Below are 19,921 nucleotides of genomic sequence, written 5' to 3'. Positions count from 1 at the left end.
GGAAAGGTCCCTATGTCATTTATGCTTATAAAGGAAGTAATGCTTTCTTCTTAAGAGAAATTGATGGTACAGATGCAGAAGGTGGGCCAGTGAATGGTCAAATGCTGAAACACTACTTTGAACCTAATTACTAATTTTCATTTGTATATATTCTATTTTCAAAAGTCTAGTTTGGATTGGATAATGATCTTTGAAGTTGAAGCCCGAAGAGAAGGCCCTAAGCTTCAAAAGATTCACTATCATAAGTATCAATAATGCAGATTCATAGAAGGACATTTTTCAAGGAAACAACAAAAAAAATTCAAAGGCTACTGATCTCTAAATTTTTTGACATTTCACAAGGAAATGCCATCCCCAAGTGGAGCCACTGTTAGGTTCCTATACCAATAGGAGTCATAATTTTGAATGACTAAGGTTAAGCCTTGTAATATTGTACATACCTTTGCTTTTTGCAAATGTTTTCCATATTATAAAAATTAAAAAATGTAAAGAGGGTATGTCCTAAAAGATAAATCAAAGGACAAAAAGGAATAAAAGAAGGTCAAAAAAAGGAAAGAATATGAACCCCAAAAACAAAAAGACCATGAAAGTGTGCAAGTCCAAATGCCACTACTATTTACTTTTATGCATAATAATGATTGTGTGCAGCTTGTTACTCATGTCACAATCCATGGTAATCAAATAGTTTAATCTTGGTTATTCCATGATTTGAATTTCATGTTTCTAGATTAGAGAATAAAATCTGACCAAACAGTTTAATCTTGGCAGATCATAGTTAGGTAGAGAAAATAAAAGGAGCTCATAAGCCTAATGTGAGCCCTTGGATGATATATGGTTAGAATTATATAGTTTGATTTATGAAAGGAAAATAGATGAATAAGGGTTTGCTAGCCTAAATTCACTCTAAGAAATGAAGAAAATATGTTAGAGGTAAGAAAAGGGTAAGTAGAAGAAAGGTTGTTGAATTACAAAGTTACTTGGATCAAAGAACATGCATCATGCTAAGATATATCTTTCAACATGTATGATCAAATATGAAGGCAAAGCAAAAGTTTACAAGTTTATATGATTAACTCCCCCTCATTCACTTACCCCTTTACTTACTAATTTCCTATCAACAAATATGTCCTAAGTACTTTTAACCCTACAAGTCAAAGAGGCTCAGAGCATTTCTCTGACTTTTGGAGGGACCAGACCCTTAGCTTAATGACTTATGGATTTAAGTACTACAATCCCCTTCATAAATACATTCCCCTTCATAAAAAACCATTTCCCCTCATGACCTTAAAAAAACCCCTTTTCCTAAGGTTAAACTCCATTTACCTGGGAAAAGTAATAAAACCCCCAAATAAACCCCTTTCCTAAGGTCTAAACCCAATTTACCTAAGGAAAGTAATCCCCCCCCATGTAAAACCCTTTCACACAAAAAACCCACTAAAAAGCCCTTTTTCCTAAGTTCAAAGCCTAAATGCGTAATCACATACACTTTAACTCTTTACTTAGGGAAAAACCCATCCCCCGCCATCACATTTCATATTAATAAACTAACTTTATTATATAACCCCTATTAACCCTTTTCCCATATTAAACTAATTCCATATATAAAATAACCCCCGCTCCCTAGTTTTAATAAAAACTATAGAAATTAACCCTATCCCGCTATAACTTCACTTAAGTCTACCTAACCCCGGTAGAACTTGAGTTAATCCCACATCGGGCTTCACCTGACTCACTCGACTCCCTAATCCCTCTTTAAGTCTGGCCTGATTGATCTAAACCTTCAATTAAGCCTAAACTAATCCTAAACTGCCAAGGTTTAAACCCCTGGGCCCCCCTCAACTTCTGTTTATTTCCCCCCATGCAACTCTCCCACTCAAATACTATCCGATCGCCTCCCTGCAGATCAATGGCCTACATCAATATCAGTCAGGCCCGATGGACTGCTGTTACCCACCCGATAAGGTGGTTTTCCACCGACCCTCGACTGCTACATGTCGAGCTCTAACACTGATTGGGCGACCCCTCCTCAAATCCTTCGACACCTAAAAGCGGTGCGACGACCACCTAAAACCGCCTCCCCTCCATTCTGATAAACGACTTATCCTTTGAAAATATGAAGTTCGTGCCATTTTTCGAAACTCCACCACTTAAAGTTTAAACCCAAGAACTTGTGTTTTCTCACCATTTCACTCGTTTTACTGTGTAAGCCTATGAAACCCTCCAGCGCCACCCTGCACATCTGCGATGCGATTTCACCTTTGTTGATGCCTAAAGCACTACCCCGAGGCCTTTTCCAAGCATTCCTGTGCCAGAAATCCACCAATCGCCCTCCATGCAGACCAAAGTTTTCTTAATTATTATGGATTTTTTTCAGGTTATCCGACTAAGATGAGAGCTTAGAGAAATAGTTCTGATACTAGTCAAAGAACCTGTTTACTCCAAGACTCGGACCAGAAACCTGTAAAATGACCAAATTCAGAAGAAGAAGACCATTTATACATGCACAGAAGATGAAGACTAATACACACAGAGTTGAGAAGAAGACAAAGACAGAGCAGTGACAGCTCAAAACAGAGGAACTAGACCAGAGATGCAGATGAATAAAACACACTAAAACTTGATGAAAACCCACTTCCGATTGCTGAGACACATAATAAATATAAGAATTTATTGTTGAAAAACACAGCAAAAGGTTAATTGTAATAGTAAAAGAAAGAAACACAGTGAAGGATAAAGATAGGTCATCGGAGTGAAAGAGTATCAGTGACAGAGAGTATCAGATGAAAGACATAACTAAAGCATCCAGTGAGATGATTCAAATAGATAGAGCATAAAGAGCTAAAAGAAACCATAATAGCTAGCAGCACCACAATAAAAGGGACAACATGAAACAATTCATTAGCTTCCTCTATCTTCCTGCGAGAAGATATTTTCTATTTCCTAGATTAAATCTCAAATCAATTTCAGATATTTGTAACAACACCTTAGTATAAATACTTCACAAATTGAAGTATGTAGGGTGGATTCTTAGACATTTCTTTAGATTGATTGATTGAAAGACTGTAAAAGCTATTAGAGCATTGACTGAGCTAGCAAGTTGGATTGGTGAATAAAGACAAGATATTTCAAAGGATTCATGTGCAGAGCGAAGTGTAGACATGTATTTTCTCTCGTTGTTGTTATTTCTTAATGTTTTCATACTATTGATTTAAATCTGGATGCCATAACTGGAAGTATTATATCAGAATTTGTTTAATTACAATCTGCTATAATAGTTAGGCAAATATATGTTTTCTACAGATAATATAAGTTAATGAATTCTTAATTTCTCTCTCACCCTAGTTAAAACGTTTTCCATCCCTTGCGCCTAAAGTCTTGCACTCTACTCTTCTATCTTTCACTTTGAACATTTGCTTTAGTGAGTTGATCTAGTTCTGTTGCCTTTCTTTTGACTCCATTTGCCCAATGGTCTAGAGACATCATTCTATCCATCTGTTTAAATATCCCCACCACCCAATCTTTCAATATAAATAAAAAACCCCCTGAACCTTTAGAATTAGCCTAATATCCCAGCAAAACTAAGCTAAATCATATAGAGAGAGCCCTCTCTAGACTTAGGTTGGCTAGCGCCTAAGCCTAAAAGTTGGTTTGTGGTTACCTCAGTCATTTTATTTCTTCTTATAACTTCAAGAGAAAATTCTGAGTGATAACAGTGATGAAGAAGCCATCCAACAAAAGAGAGAACAATGTTGAATCAATATCAGGATGAAGCCATAATGGGCTACTAGGTCAAAGCATGTAACCTAGCGAGTACTATGAAGCATCCATGAGGAGAGTATTCTAAAGCATGCACAATATGACAAAGGAGTAGCCAAGATGATAATAAAAACTTGATGGATGGTGCCCTACCTAGAAGAAGTTCGATCGAAGACTTCATGACGTCAAGAAAGGAAGGAGATCAAGCAGCTAAAGGACCCACGAAGAAGAAGTTGTTGATGAAGAAAAGAGTCCCCAGTTAAGAGGGAGCTCTAACAAGTCCCTGATCAAGCAGGAGTTTTTGAATCACCCCTAATTAAAAAGGAGTAAAAATTAGGTTTTCCATCTCATGGGTCATGCACTAGACCATGACTAACAATGGTAAGTCTAGATGAAGGCCATGAATGGAAATGTAGACACAAGATAGACACAACATTCTTGTCTTCCCTTAGGAAGAAATAATGGGAGCATTAGGTAATAATATGGCATCTGATACTCTTTTAGGATGTGTAGGGCATCCAAGACAAGAGTAGGCAAGATAACCAATATTCTTTGAGGGCTAGGAACCCAAGATAAGAATAGTCCTAGAAGGTCATACTTGAGAACACCCAGGTGGGTATGTACCTTGAGAGACAATGATGAAGGTGTCTATAAATCATTGGCTATGTAGGCATTGTATCTCATGGTATCATAAAGAGATGGAGCTATTAGTCAAGGCCTTGCACTATGACAATGCTGATGGATATGATGCTATAACAGATGGATTACAAATCCGATTTCTCTTATGTGAATTCCTCAAGATTGAAAATTTACAATCACCTTGTAATGTTGTATGAATACCTCCCTAGTTAAGAGGGATTTTTGAAGGAAATGTAACTAGGTTCAATCTTCATAGATGTAATTTTGATATTTGTACTTATTCAAGAAAATATAAATTATTTTGATATTATTTGTCAATGACTTTCTTTCTCAATGAAAATAGGTCAAACACATTTTGAAGTGCTTATAGAGATTCAAAGTCAAAATGTAAGTATGATGAGATCCTTTGAGGGCATGTTACATCATGTATTTGAACATACAAGGTCATGGTAACACCTCCAAGCATAGTCAAATCCTCTTCTAGCACCAACGAAGTCTCCAAGTAGCAAAATAATGAATAAAAATGAATTCTAGAGAAAACTGTCAATTCAGCCTTATGGATAGTCAATTTGGCCTAAAAGAGGAGGGACAGACCTCTATTTATAGAGGTTTTCCACTACTCATTTGGAACACTTCACCTTGAAATCCTAAAGCAAGAAAAAGGACGAGGAAGGACGAAGATAAGCCAAGCAAAAGGGTTAAAAAGATAGCATGATAAGGAGACAGAATACTGAGTACAAGAGGAGGGTTTTCTAGGGTTTTTTGCATCCACACATGCAAGGTTCAGGAATGCCTGCCCGCAGCCATAGCAGTAGGAGAATAAAGATCATTATATATCACTTTTTTAGGTGAAAAATAGGCCTACAAGACCTCTCTCTCTAGCGAAGAAAGAAGGAAAGACCGATGAGGTTAAAAGGAGTGGTTTAGGGTTTTGTCCACAAGTACAACAACAATAACCCTTGCGGATTTGATATCAAATGAAAGAAGCACATGGAGAGACACCATTCGGAGGTATAACTAGGTCTACAATGTCTCTAAGGTAAGCAAAGAAGGTTCTCTGTATAGTGAATTAGAGAAGCCCTAATATTTTAGGGTTTGTCCTAAGAAGAAGAGAAGTCTGACTTGAACAAGCAATAGAAGAAGGACAAAGTACGAAGGAGTAAAGTGTCGGAAGGAAGAAGTCCATGTGTCGAAAGTTGTAGTGCATTAAGAGGAAGGATTTGACTCATGCTTGTAGGATATCCTAGTCAAAGGTCTAGGGTTCGGCAATTGTTCAAATAAGAAGCTTCAATAAGAGAAAACTTACAAAGGGTTTTCCTCTCAAGAGTGGAGAGGTTTTTTTCCCTTGCAGAGAGCCAAACCTTGTGTTCTTGTTATTTTATTTTAGTAGGAGTTTGATGAAGTACACACATGTGCACTAATAAGAAGAAGCTTTTCCACTCCTCATTTGGAACACTTCACTCTGAAATCTGAAATAAAGAAAGAGGACGAGGAAGGATGAAGATAAGTCAAGTAAAAGGGTTAAAAAGACAATGCGATAAGGAGATAGAATAGTAAGGATAAGAGAACGATCTTCTAGGGTTTATGTAGCCACACGTGCAAGGTTCAGGAAGGCCTTCCTGCAGCCATAGTAGAAGGAAAATAAAGATCATTATATATCACTGTTTTGGGTGAAAAATAGGCCTATAAGGCCTCTCTCTCCATTGAAGAAACAAGGAAAGATCAATGAGGTTAAAAGGGCTGGTTTAGGGTTTTTTCCACAAGTACAACAAGAATAACCCTTGCAGATTTTATAACAGATGAAAGTAGCACATGGAGAGGCATCATTCGGAGGTATAACTAGGTCTACAAGGTCTCTAAGGAAATAAAAGAACGTTCTCCCTATAGTGAGGTAGAGAAGCCCTAATGTTCTAGGGTTTCTCCTAAGAAGAAGAGAATTCCAACTTGGACAAGTAGCAGAAGAAGGACGAAGTACAAAGGAGTAAAGTGCAGAAGGAAGAAGTCCATGTGCTAGAAGTTATAGTGCAGTAAGAGGAAGGATTTGACTCATGCTTGGAGGATATCCTAGTCAAAGGTCTAGGCTTTGGAAATTGTACAAATACGAAGCTTCAATAAGAGAAATCTTACAAAGGGTTTTCCTCTCAAGAGTGGAGAGGTTTTGTCCCTGGTAGAGAGACAAACTTTGTGTTCTTGTTTTTTTTTTTTTTGGTAGCAGTTTAATGAAGTACACACATATACACTAATAAGAAGAAGAAGAAGAATAAGATAACAAGAAAAGTAAAAGACTCCACAAATTATTATCAAGTAACGAAGAATCACACTACACCACTTTGCCCTAGATTCTTCAGCATTATGGGACTCCAAAATCAAATTTCTACTTTGATAATGTGATTGAAGGATCTTACGTCTGCATGACCGATGAGACCTCCCATCATGCCACAAAATTTCCATGTTGAGGGGTATGAGATGGAATAATATGCCTGTGGGACCCCTTTCATCATTGCATAATGTTGGAGTTGTGGAATATCTTTAGCCATGCCATTCCAGGGGCACACTTAGTACCATGTGTTTCCTAATCATCAAGGTTTGTCTATGAATGAGTATTTTGAAATTTGCATATCTTATGGTCATTCGCCAAATTTGTGCCCTATTTTGCATAAGTATTCAAATGTGCCAAACAACATATTTGGTGAATTTTGTGGATGTCCTATGCACCATATGAATCAATGTAGATCTCTAGGTGCTCTGTCATATCATCTTAATCATACAACATTTACTTTTAATGAAGCTTCTCGTGGTTGAGGAGGAGGTGCTCCAAGGGGAGAAAGGACTAGAGGAAGAGGTTTGATCAAATGTTATAATTGGGATCAAGAGGGTCATGTTACAAGAGATTGTTCGATTCCCAGGAGGTTTTTGTGTTCGCACTGCTAGGTAAATACACGTCACTAAGGATTTTCAAGAACTTATTTCTCGATGGGAGGAGCACAATCAAGTAAACGGGGAAAGTTTTATCAATGAAAAACCATGAGAACCAAATCCATGTATGCAGCCTAGCATAAATATTGTTACCCGAGGAGGAAAAAGGACTAGAGTTGATATTGGAACTTCTAAGCAACCTAATGTTTTAAGGCCAACATCACCAAAAAATTCTTATGAACTAAATCAACAGAAGGAATATTATAAGGGTGTAGTTGAAATATTAAGAAAATTGGTTTCCTCTCACAACCCTCACGTAGAGTAACAGGAACGAGTGCAGGCTAAGAGTCCCATATTTTCACAAGAAATATCTAAAACTATTCTAGAGTGGCTCCACTTATTTTTGCAGATTATGAAGATGAGCAACTGACTAGCTAGTTGCGAAAGAAATTAAAGTAATTGTTGAATTTAGGCTTTTGTGATCCATATCAAGTTTATTGAGAAGAGTTTTTAGCGCAAATCACATAATAATTCATTTGTCGTTGATCCAAAATGGATACTAAATCAAGAAGAAAAGGTATTATAGGCTCATGTGCAGGAATGCCTATATTATTTAGTGCAACGGATTGAAAAGATTGTGAATAATATAGACAATGAACAGTTATAAAACATAATAACACACATCAACACAGTCAAAATAATAAACGAGTTCACCAGACCCCCTGGCTACATCTCCTAGTCCAAGCTTTCAGTGTTGACGTCTATATTATGTCTTCAAGAACAGAGTTTACAGGTATGAGCTCAATCAGAGCCATAACACAACAACAGTGATATTACACAGGGATTACACTCGAAAACCTCAAGTCTAAAGAGTGCACTGACTCTCCCTCTTAATGCCTCTGGTCAATTGTTTGTAGTTATCAGTTTTCTCTGACTCTCTGTCTCCCCTCTGTCTCTGACCTCCAACTTCTCTATGTTCTATTAGCCTATCGGCACTTGTTTGTTCATTTCCTTGTTCGGGCTCTCTGGCTCGAAGTGTTGTCCCTTCATCTTTCTGCTGAGCATTTAAACAATCATTGTGAAACGCTTAAGGCATTGGGGCACAAGGCAGCTAACAGGTGGAAGGACTGGTAGGCACGGGTGGAACCAACCATTTGGCCTTCCCCCGGCACAGATCCTCTAAACAACATATTTTTAGTTCCCAAAGGAAATACACAAAAAACATAGAAAATCCGACAAAAAGCGAAAGCCAGACTTCAAACGATATCAAGTCCACCCTATAATCCTCTCAGGTCCGTGTTTTATTGCTGTCGCAAGCCCACCGTTGATCTTCCTTCAATCTGAGAGTTCGCATCCAACCAACTCATGCCTTATTCACCGTCTGATCCGTGATTGCTAATCCAACAGCTGACAACCATTTCAGGTGGCCTACTTGCATGGAGATTACCTGCCCAAAAAAGCAGTTTTCTCTCTCCTGCATCGTGCTACGTGTCGGCTAGTGTATGGAGTCGGGTGAAGCCCTTCCAATAGCACTTACCGCCTGAAGCCCACCCGAAATACCGTCTACCACAGAACTCCAAATTATATAAAGCCGCATTTATAAATCCTTTCGGGTTCGTGCGTATCGCGTAGTCTTCAAGCCTGCTAGTTAAGTCCTCCCCTTTGGAATCTGCGATGCGATATATGTGGTCTCTACCGTTGATCTGCACGCCAATCTAACGGTTCACGTTACATCGCTGGATCGCAGTCGCATTTCCCTTATGGCTGTCTTCGATACACTCCACTGGTCTCTGCCGATGCGATATTGCCGATTTAATCTGCACTATTGATCTGGCTGATCCAACGTCTCCGATGCAACGTTACTTCAACCTTTGCTTTAATCTGTTTTCTGCCATTCTTAGTGTTTTTCTTCTGCAGTAGTGTTTTCGCATAGTTAATATATATGAAGACTTGGACTTAGAGGTTTGATACAAGATCCATTTTGGATCACGCGTTCCCACTGAAAAGCTTTTGGACCACCAAAAGTTGGTTTTTAGCATTCGAGCAAGTGAGGATACAGTTCCCTCACTTGTCTAATTTCTATCCATCGTGCCTTGCTTGGGTTTGAGCCTTTGAGTCCTACTCTCAGGTACTCAACATCCCCTTGATGCGTAGTTCTTACCTTCCTATCCAGAACTGTGTCCTCTTGTAACTCATTGAGATACTCAGGTAACAAATCCCCAATAGAAGGCAATTGAATTTGCTCTTCAGGATCTTCAATCAATGAAGGTTCATACAATCTCAACTTTTCTGCATTAACGACTGAATAGATCTACATATAAGCTGGAAAATCAAGGCAAAAATCATTTTCACCAATTTTATCAAGTATCTTGAAAGGTCCATACCTTATTGGTTTTAGCTTCTTACCTTCACCTTGCATTTTGTCTTTGCTGATGTATAGCCAGACTTGATCACCAACTTGAAAACTATGTTTAGCTCGATGCTTGTCATGTATTTCCTTGTACTTGGCTTGACTTCTTTCCAGCTGTTCCTGTACTGCCTGGTGAATTTCCTAGATTTGTTCAATGAACTTGATTGCTTTGTCCACATCACTGTGTCCATCAAATTTTATGTCTTTACCAAAGACATAATCCAAGGGAGACTTTGGTATAAAACCAAAACAAGTCTCAAAAGGAGATCTCTGAGTAGAAGAGTGCTTGACACGGTTGTAAGCATGCTGCGCATAACACAAATACTCATCCCAAAACTTGGGATGTTTGCTGCAATAACCTCTGAGAAACTGGATCACTATCTTGTTGACCACTTCTGTCTGACCATCTGTTTGTGGATGAAATATTTTGCTCTTCTTCAACATGGTGTCCATCAACTCCCATAGATTTGACAAAAACTTCCCAACAAATCGAGAATCTCGATTAGATATAATAGAAGTGGGTAACCCAAAATGAAGCCATACATTCTGAAAGAATGACTTTGTTGTTTGTTCAATTGTAACCTACTTGTTACATGGTATCAAAATACACATTTTACTGAACCTATCCACAACAACATACAAATAATCATGACCTTTCCTAGATTTTGGTAATCCCCCAACAAAATCCATGGAAACACTTTCCCAAGGACGAGAAGGAACTGTACAAGCCTAATTTCCTATTACTTGGTTTGCTTGTAGCACACATTGTACACCCTTTGATATATCTAGAAATTATCTCATGCATTCTTGGCCAATAATAGAACCTTTGCAATTGTGCAACTATTTTACTTACACCAAAATGACCTGATATGAGAGAAGTATGTGCCTCTCGAATTATGTTAACTCTTTCATTTTGTGGAATGCATAACTTTCTGAATTGATATAAGAGTTGATCCTTTACATAATAATCCAATTCTTCTACTTGCTTTCCATGACATAAAGTTGCATATACATCTTTAAAATCTACATCTTGAGAATATTGTTGAATGTAACTTTCATGCATTACTGAGTTATGCTTAAGTATAGTAGATGCATTTCTGATTGGTCTTGATAACATGTCTACAACCTTATTGTGTATTCCCTTCTTATATTTGATGACAAGATGAAATTGTTGTAGAAAACCCATCCACCTATAATGTCTTGATTGCTGCAATTTAGTTTGTGAGTGCAAATATTGAAGTGGTTGATGACCTGTATGTATGATTGTTTCTTTACCCATTAGGTAATGTTCCCACTTTTTCACACTTTGTACTAATGCATACAATTCTTTATCATATGTGGGATAATTAACTACTGCAGAAGTAAATGTCTCAGAATGATAGCATATGGGTTTTCCGTGTTGCACCAACACTGCTCCCATGGCATAGTCACTGGCATCTATCTCAATCTCAAATGGATGTTGAAGATCTGGTAGTGCTAGTACTGGTGCGGTACTGATTTTCTCTTTTAGGGTGTCGAAGGATTTCTGCTGTTTTCCTCCCCACTGAAACACCTGTTTCAATCCTGTTAAAGCATGTAATGGAGCTACAATCAAAGAAAAGTTAGCAATAAATTTTCTAGAGTATTGTGCTGCACCTAGGAAACTCCTAACCTCTGTAGTAGATTTGGGTTTAGGCCAGTTCACAATGACTTCAACCTTAGAGGGATCTATCTTCAATTCACCACCCCCTACAATATAACCCAAATAATTTAAAGATGTTCTGCCAAATTCACATTTTCACAGTTTTACATAGAGAGTTTATCTTGTTTAAACATCTAAAGTCTCCTTCACATGCTTTACATGGTCTTCCCATGTCTTGCTAAAAACAAGAATGTCATTTAAATAAACAATTACAAAATCATCAATAAATGGTATGAGTACATCATTCATGACTCTCATAAATGTAGTAGGAGAATTAGTTAATCCAAAAGGAATAACCAACCATTCATACAGTCCTTTCTTTGTCTTGAAAGCAATCTTCCATGCATCTTGTTCTGCAACTCTGACCTGATGATAACCACTTCGCAAGTCTAACTTAGAAAAGTAAACTGCTTCTTTCAATTGATCTAATAAATCATCAATACGAGGAATAGGATAACGATTCTTGATCGTTATTTTATTTAGTTCTCTATAATCAATGCACATTATCCACAAACCATCTTTCTTTCTCACTAGCACAATTGGAGATCCACATGGTGATGTGCTTGGTCGTATAAACCCTTTATTGAGCAACTCCTGTACCTGCTTCTTTATCTCTGCATTCTCTAAAGCTGACAACATGTACATTCCAATGTTAGGTAATGGAGCATCTTACTGCAAATAAATATCATGTACTCTTTCTCACTTGGGTGGCATACCTTTTGGTTCTTGAAATAGAACATCATACTCTGAAACAAATTTAACTAAATCAGGTTTCTGTTTAGAATCACAGCCTTCAAATGCATTGGATTTTTCAGGATCCTTTGCCTTTACAACCATTAGTAAAAATTGCTTACTTGAATTCACAATTCTTTTCATCTACCCTGAATTTATGAGAGAATAGTTATCTTTGAGTTTATGAGCTCTTACAATATATTCTATTCCATCTTTAGTGAGTTTATACTTATTCTCGGCTCTATAGAAAATAGCTTTCCTATCATACAAGTATGGACTTCCCAAAAAAATACCACATATATCCAATGGAACTATATATAACTCAACCTCATCTACAAATGTTGATCCAATAGCAAACCTATGTTTACATTGTCTCATTACTTGTAGCTTTGTTTTATCACACACCCAACCTAATGGATATGGCTTCTCATGAGGTATTGTTTGTAATCCCAACTTCTTTACAATTGTTTCAGAAATCAAATTTACTTGTGATCCACTATCAAATAAAGTATCAATCTTACTGTGCTTAGAAATCACTCTAATATGAAAAAGATCATTTCTTTCCCTCTCATTATTTTCATTATCAACAGATTGTGTAGGATTACTTGTGGATGCTTTAGAATATTTACCTTTAATACCTGTGGTTGTAACTGTTTTTTCATCACCTGAATCTAATCCTAAGTCCTTCTGAATAGCAACAACATTCTTCTTCTCCTTTCCACCAAACTTCTTAGGTTTTTGTTCTGGATGCAAAGACCAGTAGTGTGCCTCATCGTGTCCTTCTTTCTTGCAATGAGTGCATGAAGTTTTATCCTTCTTTACAGTGTTTGCTTTCCTCTCCTTCCATTTCAGTTTCTTATTTTCCTTTCTCTTGCTTACAGAATACTTAGATGATCCCCCAACCTCTGGGTTTACATTCTTACCTCTAGCTTCTAGATGTGTGGCTTGAACTAATACATCATCTAAGCTAGTGGGATTAAACATGAGAATAGTATGCTTTAAATAGCTATGAAGACCACCTATATACTTCAATAAAGTCTCAGGTGAGTCTAATGATATACCTAGAGTTAAAGCTCTCTTTCTGAATTCCTAAGTATAACTTTGTACACTTTGACCCTTCAACTGGTGAAGGGTTTGCCAACTCATCATTGCCTACTGCATGTAAGCTAAAGGATAGAATTTCTTTTTTATAGCAGAAAAAAATTCATTCCAGGTAGAAATCATTTTACCATGTTTTTGCAGATCAGCTTATGTCTTGCCTTCCCACCATACTAGTGTAGTTCCTCCAAGTCGAAGGCTAGCCAGCTGAATCTTCTTCCTTTCTGAATCAACATTCTATAGCCTACAATATACATCAATTTTTCTTATCCAATTATCTAGCTTTTCCGCATTGAGTTCTCCATCATAAATTGGCAAATCAAACTTCTCATCTAATTTGATTAAGGTAGTTTTCTTCTTATTCTTAGAAGAGCTAGTGTTATGCGAAGAAGATGATGAGGATGACGAAGGTGATCATGATGGAGGAGATGGTGGAGGAGGCATTTCACCTTTCCCTTTGCCTTCTGGAGGGGCAACTAGAAAAGGTTCCTCTGCTCCTTTGTTTGGTTTAGGTGTTGAAGTGCTTTCACCTCGACCCTTCTTAAATTCCAGATACATCTCTTCCACCATAGCTCGGAGTGTCTTAAAACTTTCTATAAATTGAGATTTTGATCCCAATGGATCTTCTTCTACCATTCTCCTCTGAGAATAGACTCTTCTAATCTTTGGATTAGCCTCAACAAGTTCTCCTTCTCTTAGTCTGAGCTTTAATCTAGTTAACATTCAAAATCCAGCACAAGCTTGTCTAACCTTAACAAAACCAAATGCTCTGATACCACTTGATTCGAAATGGATACTAAATCAAGAAGAAAAGTTATTACAGACTCATGTGTAGGAATTCCTATATTATTTAGTGCAACGGATCTAAAAGATTGCGAATAATATAGACAATGAACAGTTATAAAACATAATAACACACATCAACACAACCAAAATAATAAAGGAGTTCACCAGACCCCATGGCTATGTCTCCTGGTCCAAGATTTTAGTGTCGACCTCTATATTATGTCTTCAAGAATAGAGTTTATAGGTATGAGCTCAATCAGAGCCATAACACAACAACAATGATATTATACAGGGATTTCACTCAAAAACCTCGAGTCTAAAGAGTGTAAAGACTCTCCCTCATAGTGCCTCTGGTCAATTGTTCGTAGTTGTGGGTTTTCTCTGACTCTCTGTCTCCCCTCTATCTCTGACCTCCGACTTGTCTATGTTCTATTATGGATGGCTTTTCAAGCCTATCGACACTTGTCTGTTCATTTCCTTGTTTGGGCTCTCTAGCTCCCGGCGCTGTCCCTTCATCTCCCTGTTGAGCGTTTAAACAATCATTGTGAAACGCTTAAGGCATTGGGGCACAAGGCAGCTAACAGGTGGAAAGACTAGTGGGAATGGGTGGAATCAACTGTTTGGCCTTCCCACGGCACAGATCCTCAAAACAACATATTTTTAGTTCCCAAAGGAAATACACAGAAAACATAGAAAATATAACAAAATGCCAAAGCCGGACTTCAAACAATATCAAGTCTACCCTATAATCCTCTCGGGTCCATGTTTTATCACTATCGCAAGCCCACCGTTGATCTGCCTTCAATCTGACGGTTCACATCCAACTCGATCATCCAACCAGCTCGTGCTTTCTTCACCGTCTGATCCGTGATCGCTAATCCAACGGCTAACGACCATTTTGGGTGGCCTACTTGGACAGAGATTACCTGCATGAAAAAGTGGTTTTCTCTCTCCTGCGTTGCGCTACATGTCAGCCAGTGTATGGAATCGGGTGAAGCCCTTCCAATACCACTTACCACCTGAAGCCCACTCGAAATACCATCTACCACAGAAGTCAAAATTATATAAGGCCGCATTTATAAACCCTTTCGGGTTCGTGCGTATCGCGTAGTCTTCAAGCCTGCTGGTTAAGTCGTCCCCTTTATAATCTGTGATATGATATACGTGGTCTCCATCGTTGATCTGCGCACCAATCCGACGGTTCATGTTACATCGTTGGATCGCAGTCGCATTTCCCTTAGGGCTGTCTCCGATACACTCCGTTGGCCTCCGCCGATGCAATATCACCGATTTAATCCACACTGTTGGTCTGGCCGATCTGACGGCTCCGGTGAAACATTACTTCAACCTTCGCTTTACTCTGTTTTCCGCTATTCTTAGTATTTTTCTTCTACGGCAGTGTTTTTCGATAGTTAATATATATGAAGACTTGGACTTAGAGGTTTGATACAAGATCCATTTTGGATTAGTCGTCTCGTTTCAAACCAACAAGTGTGGTTCATTGCCAGGGCAAGTTGAAGAACCAGATCATGGTTGCATGTTAGATAGAGAGAGAAGATCATCCAACAACTATAATTGATTAGGAAACAACTATATTTGACTGGGAAACTAGACTCGACCAAGGGATAGGGACAGGGAAAAAATAATTAAGTTAATTTTGTTATATTTATTACCATATTTGAACAAAGGTAATTGTTTGTATTTAAATATCAAGAGTATGAATCAATAACCTATTAATAGGTCTGTTTTATTATTAAAACTATATAAATAAATAAATACTGAATTAATTTATATGTTAGTTTTGTTATATTTATTACCATATTTGAGTAAAAGTAATTGTTTGTATTTAACTATCAAGATCAATGACCTATTAATAGACCTTTTTTATTATTAACACTATCTAAATAAATAAAAACTGCTATCATTAATATTATATGAAATAATAAAAAAAATAATAAAATTTTATGAAATGGATAACATATTTAGTTAGTTAAATAATTGACCTAATACTAAATTTAGGGAATCTAACAGTATTGAATATGTAGAAATTTCTCCTAATTAAAACAACTTGGAAATTAAATTAAAGTCATTGAAGAACTAATGAGAAAGAATATAGCTTTTTCTAATTGGTTAGTTAGATCATTATTAATTTTATTTAATTATATCTAAAGGGGTGACAAGATAAATAGTTCCCATCTTTGAAATTCCTTCATCAATGTTTAGGTAAAGAAAATTTTATTTAATTTATTTATACAATTATGTTAAAAAACATTTTTATTACTTATTCAAACATTTTTTTTCTTATTTTTAATCTAGGAGTGAAAGAGAACTAGTAAAATTAAAATAAAATACTAAAAGCGGAAAAGAAACAAAAGAGTCGAGAAGGAAAAAAGGAAAACAAATGATCCTAAAGACGAGGGGGAAAAACAAAGAAGGCCTCACAGAAAATAACAACACACGGGGCGGGGGTAGGGGCGGGGGGAGGGGGGAAGGGGCAGCTAGGAAGAAAGGGCAAGGATCCAACAACTGCTAATTTTCTAGTCGTCATCCCTATTGAGATTTCTCAGCATTTTTTCAATTTATATGGCCTCCCTAAACTTTTGGTGATGAAAAGGAGCAATCTTGGAAATAACACGGGCCTCCTCAATGCATATGTGATGTTTAGTCTTTTCCGCGTGCTCTACCAAGGCGGAATACTGGGTCCTCCCATGTTTAATGTCAACTGAGTGCTCATGAATCCTTTGATTAATAGAACGCCTCGTCTCACCAACATAGGGGGTCCCATAGGAGCAAGGAATAACATAGACACCTTTCATATCCTTGGGGTCAATAGGGTATTTTACCGATCTAAGGGAGCTACGGATGGTGTTAAGGGGTCTAAAGGTAGTGGGAACATTATACCTTCTGAGGATCCTCGTAATCTTATTAGTGGTCCCCTGGATGAAAGGAATATGAACCCGTGAGACTCGATCCTTAGAGTCTTTCTTAACATTGGGACCTTTGTTGGCTTTAAGGAAAGCTTTCAGACCTCAGTGCCTACTATAACCATTATTAACAAAAATGTTAAGGAGATGGGATTTATATCTATCAAGGTTGTTTTCATCGGATATTCTCAACACACGAGTCGCAAGCATGTTGGGGACACCCAACTTTTGAGCAGGGAAATGATGGGAGCTGGCAAGAAGATATTGTTCAATATGAGTTTTCCTCCTAAACACTTGATGGGAGAAAGAACCATCATCATTCTTTGAAATGAGAAGATCTAGGAAAGGAAAACACCCATCAACATCTTGCTCCATAATGAACTTTATGGATGGGGATTGACTATTGAGATGTTGGAAAAATAGATCCAACTCTTCCTGGCCATGAGACTAGATGACACTAGTGTCGTCAACAAATCTTTTCCAGAGATTTGGTAAGAGACGTGCTGAGGCTAAAGCTTTGGATTCAAATTCTTCCATATAAGGATTAGCAACAACCGAGGGCAGGGGGAGCCCATGGAAACCCCATAGGTCTATTCATAGAATTCACCTTCAAAGCTGAAAAAGGTAGACGTGAGACAAATTTCAACCAAATGAACGGTATCGGGATCGGTTAGGCGGTTGATGACCTCAATGGCCTTCTTTATAGGAATGCAAGTGTAAAGTGATACCACATCAAAACTCACAAGAATGTCCCCAAGGTCAAATTGTATGCCTTTAAGCTCATTGAAAAATGACGAAGAGTCTTTGACGAACAAATCTGTGAGGCTGATAAGGGGTCTAAGCTTCAAGGCAAGGTATTTAGCAAGGAGGTAGGTCGGACCACCTATGGTGTTGACAATGGGTCTTAGGGGAGCCCCCTCTTTGTGAATCTTTGGAAGCCCATAGATTTGTGGAGTGATGGGGCTACTCTCAATAAGTTTGTGGCAAAAGGAACACACAGTGTGACTAGATTTAATAGCTAGAGCAACGGTTTTGGAGATCTTTTTCAGGGGATTCTTGCTAAGCTTTTTATAGCTGCAACTGTTAGAAAGATGATCCAACATATTCTGGTGATAATACTCCTTATCAAGGATGACAACAGCCCCTCCTTTTTCGGCTTTAAGAACCACAATCTCCTTGTTGTGGTTCAAGGATTTGAGGGCCCCAAACTCACCCTTGCTAATATTGTTTCTAGGTGGCTTTGCCTTCCTGAGGACAATAGCACAATCTTGCCTTATAGTGTCCTGCATATTATCGAGAAACCTCCTAATCCCAAACTCTACCTCACACATAATGTCTTCTATAGGGATCTTCTTAGGGGCGAGGGCAAAATTTAGGCCCTTCTCAAGAAGGCTAAAAACAGAAGGGGAAAGGAAAATTTAGAAAGATTAACAACCCTATTACTACGAGAAAGCTGCGGAGGCTTATTATTATTACTAGTATTACTATTAATCACGTCTTCATAACCATCATCATCATGGTTCTTATTATTATTATTATTATTATTATTATTATTATTATTATTATCATCATCTTTCGAATTCTCATCAATAATAAATTTTCCGCAACTAATTTTACTATTATTGTAGGTTAACTCCCTATTATTATTCTTACTAGTTAACATATTATTATTATTATTAAGAGTTTTATTTAAATTATAATTACCTAAACTCCTACTATTCAACCTGTCCAAATACGTATTACAATATTTAATATTACAAGAACCAAAGTCAAAAGAACGCAGAATAGTATGAGGGAACTGATGCAGGTCTGGAGATCTGAAAGAGGATACGATACCAACATTGACTGTGTTAGCCTACATAGAAGAGGGAATGTGCACGCACGAATTTGAATCAATGGCTAACGTTATTTCCAACCCTATAGGTCCATAAATGCCTGACTACATGCACCCTCGATAGCCCGATAACGCACACGTGCGCGGTGACTAGATAAAAAAAAAAATAATGGCATGTGTGTTATTGGGCTATCGAGGGCGCATGTAGCCGGGCATTTATGGACCTATAGGATTGGAAATAACGTTAGCCCTAAATCAATGGGGCCATGATGGGAGGACTGCAACGGGTCAACGGACATGCTAGGTAGGAACGGAGGATTAGAGGAAGAGACACCTTGCGTTGGGTTTACGGCAAAGCTTGGCAGGACCAGAGGGTGAGCAGATCCATGGGGAAGGGAATGTCCAGGAGGATAGTGACCGAGAAAGTTGGAGATAGTTCCCTCATCGGGGGATCGACCATTTGGAAGTCTGAGATCCGCAAGAGAGGACTGCATAGCGAAATCAGACGAGTGAGATAGCAGAGGGGCGAGAGAATAGGCGAAGGAACGACAATCAAGAGCATGGTTTAGATCTTAAAGAGAAAGCAATGTGATAGGCTCCAAGTCAGCCATCGAAGATTGAGGGAGAGGACGTTAATATTAAGGGAGCTGGCCACTTCATTCAAATCCACCAAAAAACCTCGTTGCACAGGGGAGTAGTCAGCACTAGAATGTAAATTAACCCAGGATCGAAGAGCAAAAATCTGACTAACCGAAAGATGGCTCTGGGACGACTTACCCACGGGGAGAAAAGGATCACTGAGCACAAAGGACCTTTTAGACAACTTCTGAAACTTTGAAGCCTGCTTTTGTCTCCAAACATCCTCCATTCGTAATGTTTTAAGAGTTGAACAAGCATAAACCCTTGTCTAAAGGGAGGTGGAAATAATGCTAGAAAGTTCAAGATGCAGAGCAAGAAGATTCCGAGAAAGATGGTCCAGAACTCTCCTTACCCTGCAAATCTCATACCTCAGTAATGCTAAACTAGCCTTCAGAAATACACGATGGTTCCTAGGAGTATTGAGGCGATGATTAATCTGGGCAAAAACCAGGATGATAGAGGAATCTCTGCATCTCTTAAGCAATGCGAGATCTGACTTCAACTTC

The 19,921-nt window shown here is 38.0% G+C and overlaps 1 protein-coding gene across 1 annotated transcript; it reads right to left on the bottom strand.

The window, feature by feature from the left end:
* Positions 1–17,532: 17,532 nt before the first annotated feature.
* LOC149234530 (uncharacterized) lies at positions 17,533–18,231 on the bottom strand. Its single transcript, XM_089368294.1, has one exon. It carries the CDS (start codon positions 18,229–18,231, stop codon positions 17,533–17,535), a length of 699 nt encoding a protein of 232 aa, XP_089224420.1.
* Between the last annotated feature and the right edge of the window lie 1,690 nt (positions 18,232–19,921).

The sequence above is a fragment of the Pinus tabuliformis genome, chromosome 8, assembly GCF_031772625.1.
Source record: "Pinus tabuliformis cultivar Carrire ecotype Pingquan chromosome 8, CPIR1, whole genome shotgun sequence".
NCBI lineage: Eukaryota > Viridiplantae > Streptophyta > Pinopsida > Pinales > Pinaceae > Pinus > Pinus tabuliformis.
Note: the sequence above shows the minus strand (reverse complement) of the source record. Positions and strands in the feature narration are given on the sequence as shown.

Excerpts from the sequence above, each read along its gene's own strand:
- LOC149234530 (XM_089368294.1), bottom strand. The coding sequence starts at position 18,231 with ATGCAGGACACTATAAGGCAAGATTGTGCTATTGTCCTCAGGAAGGCA.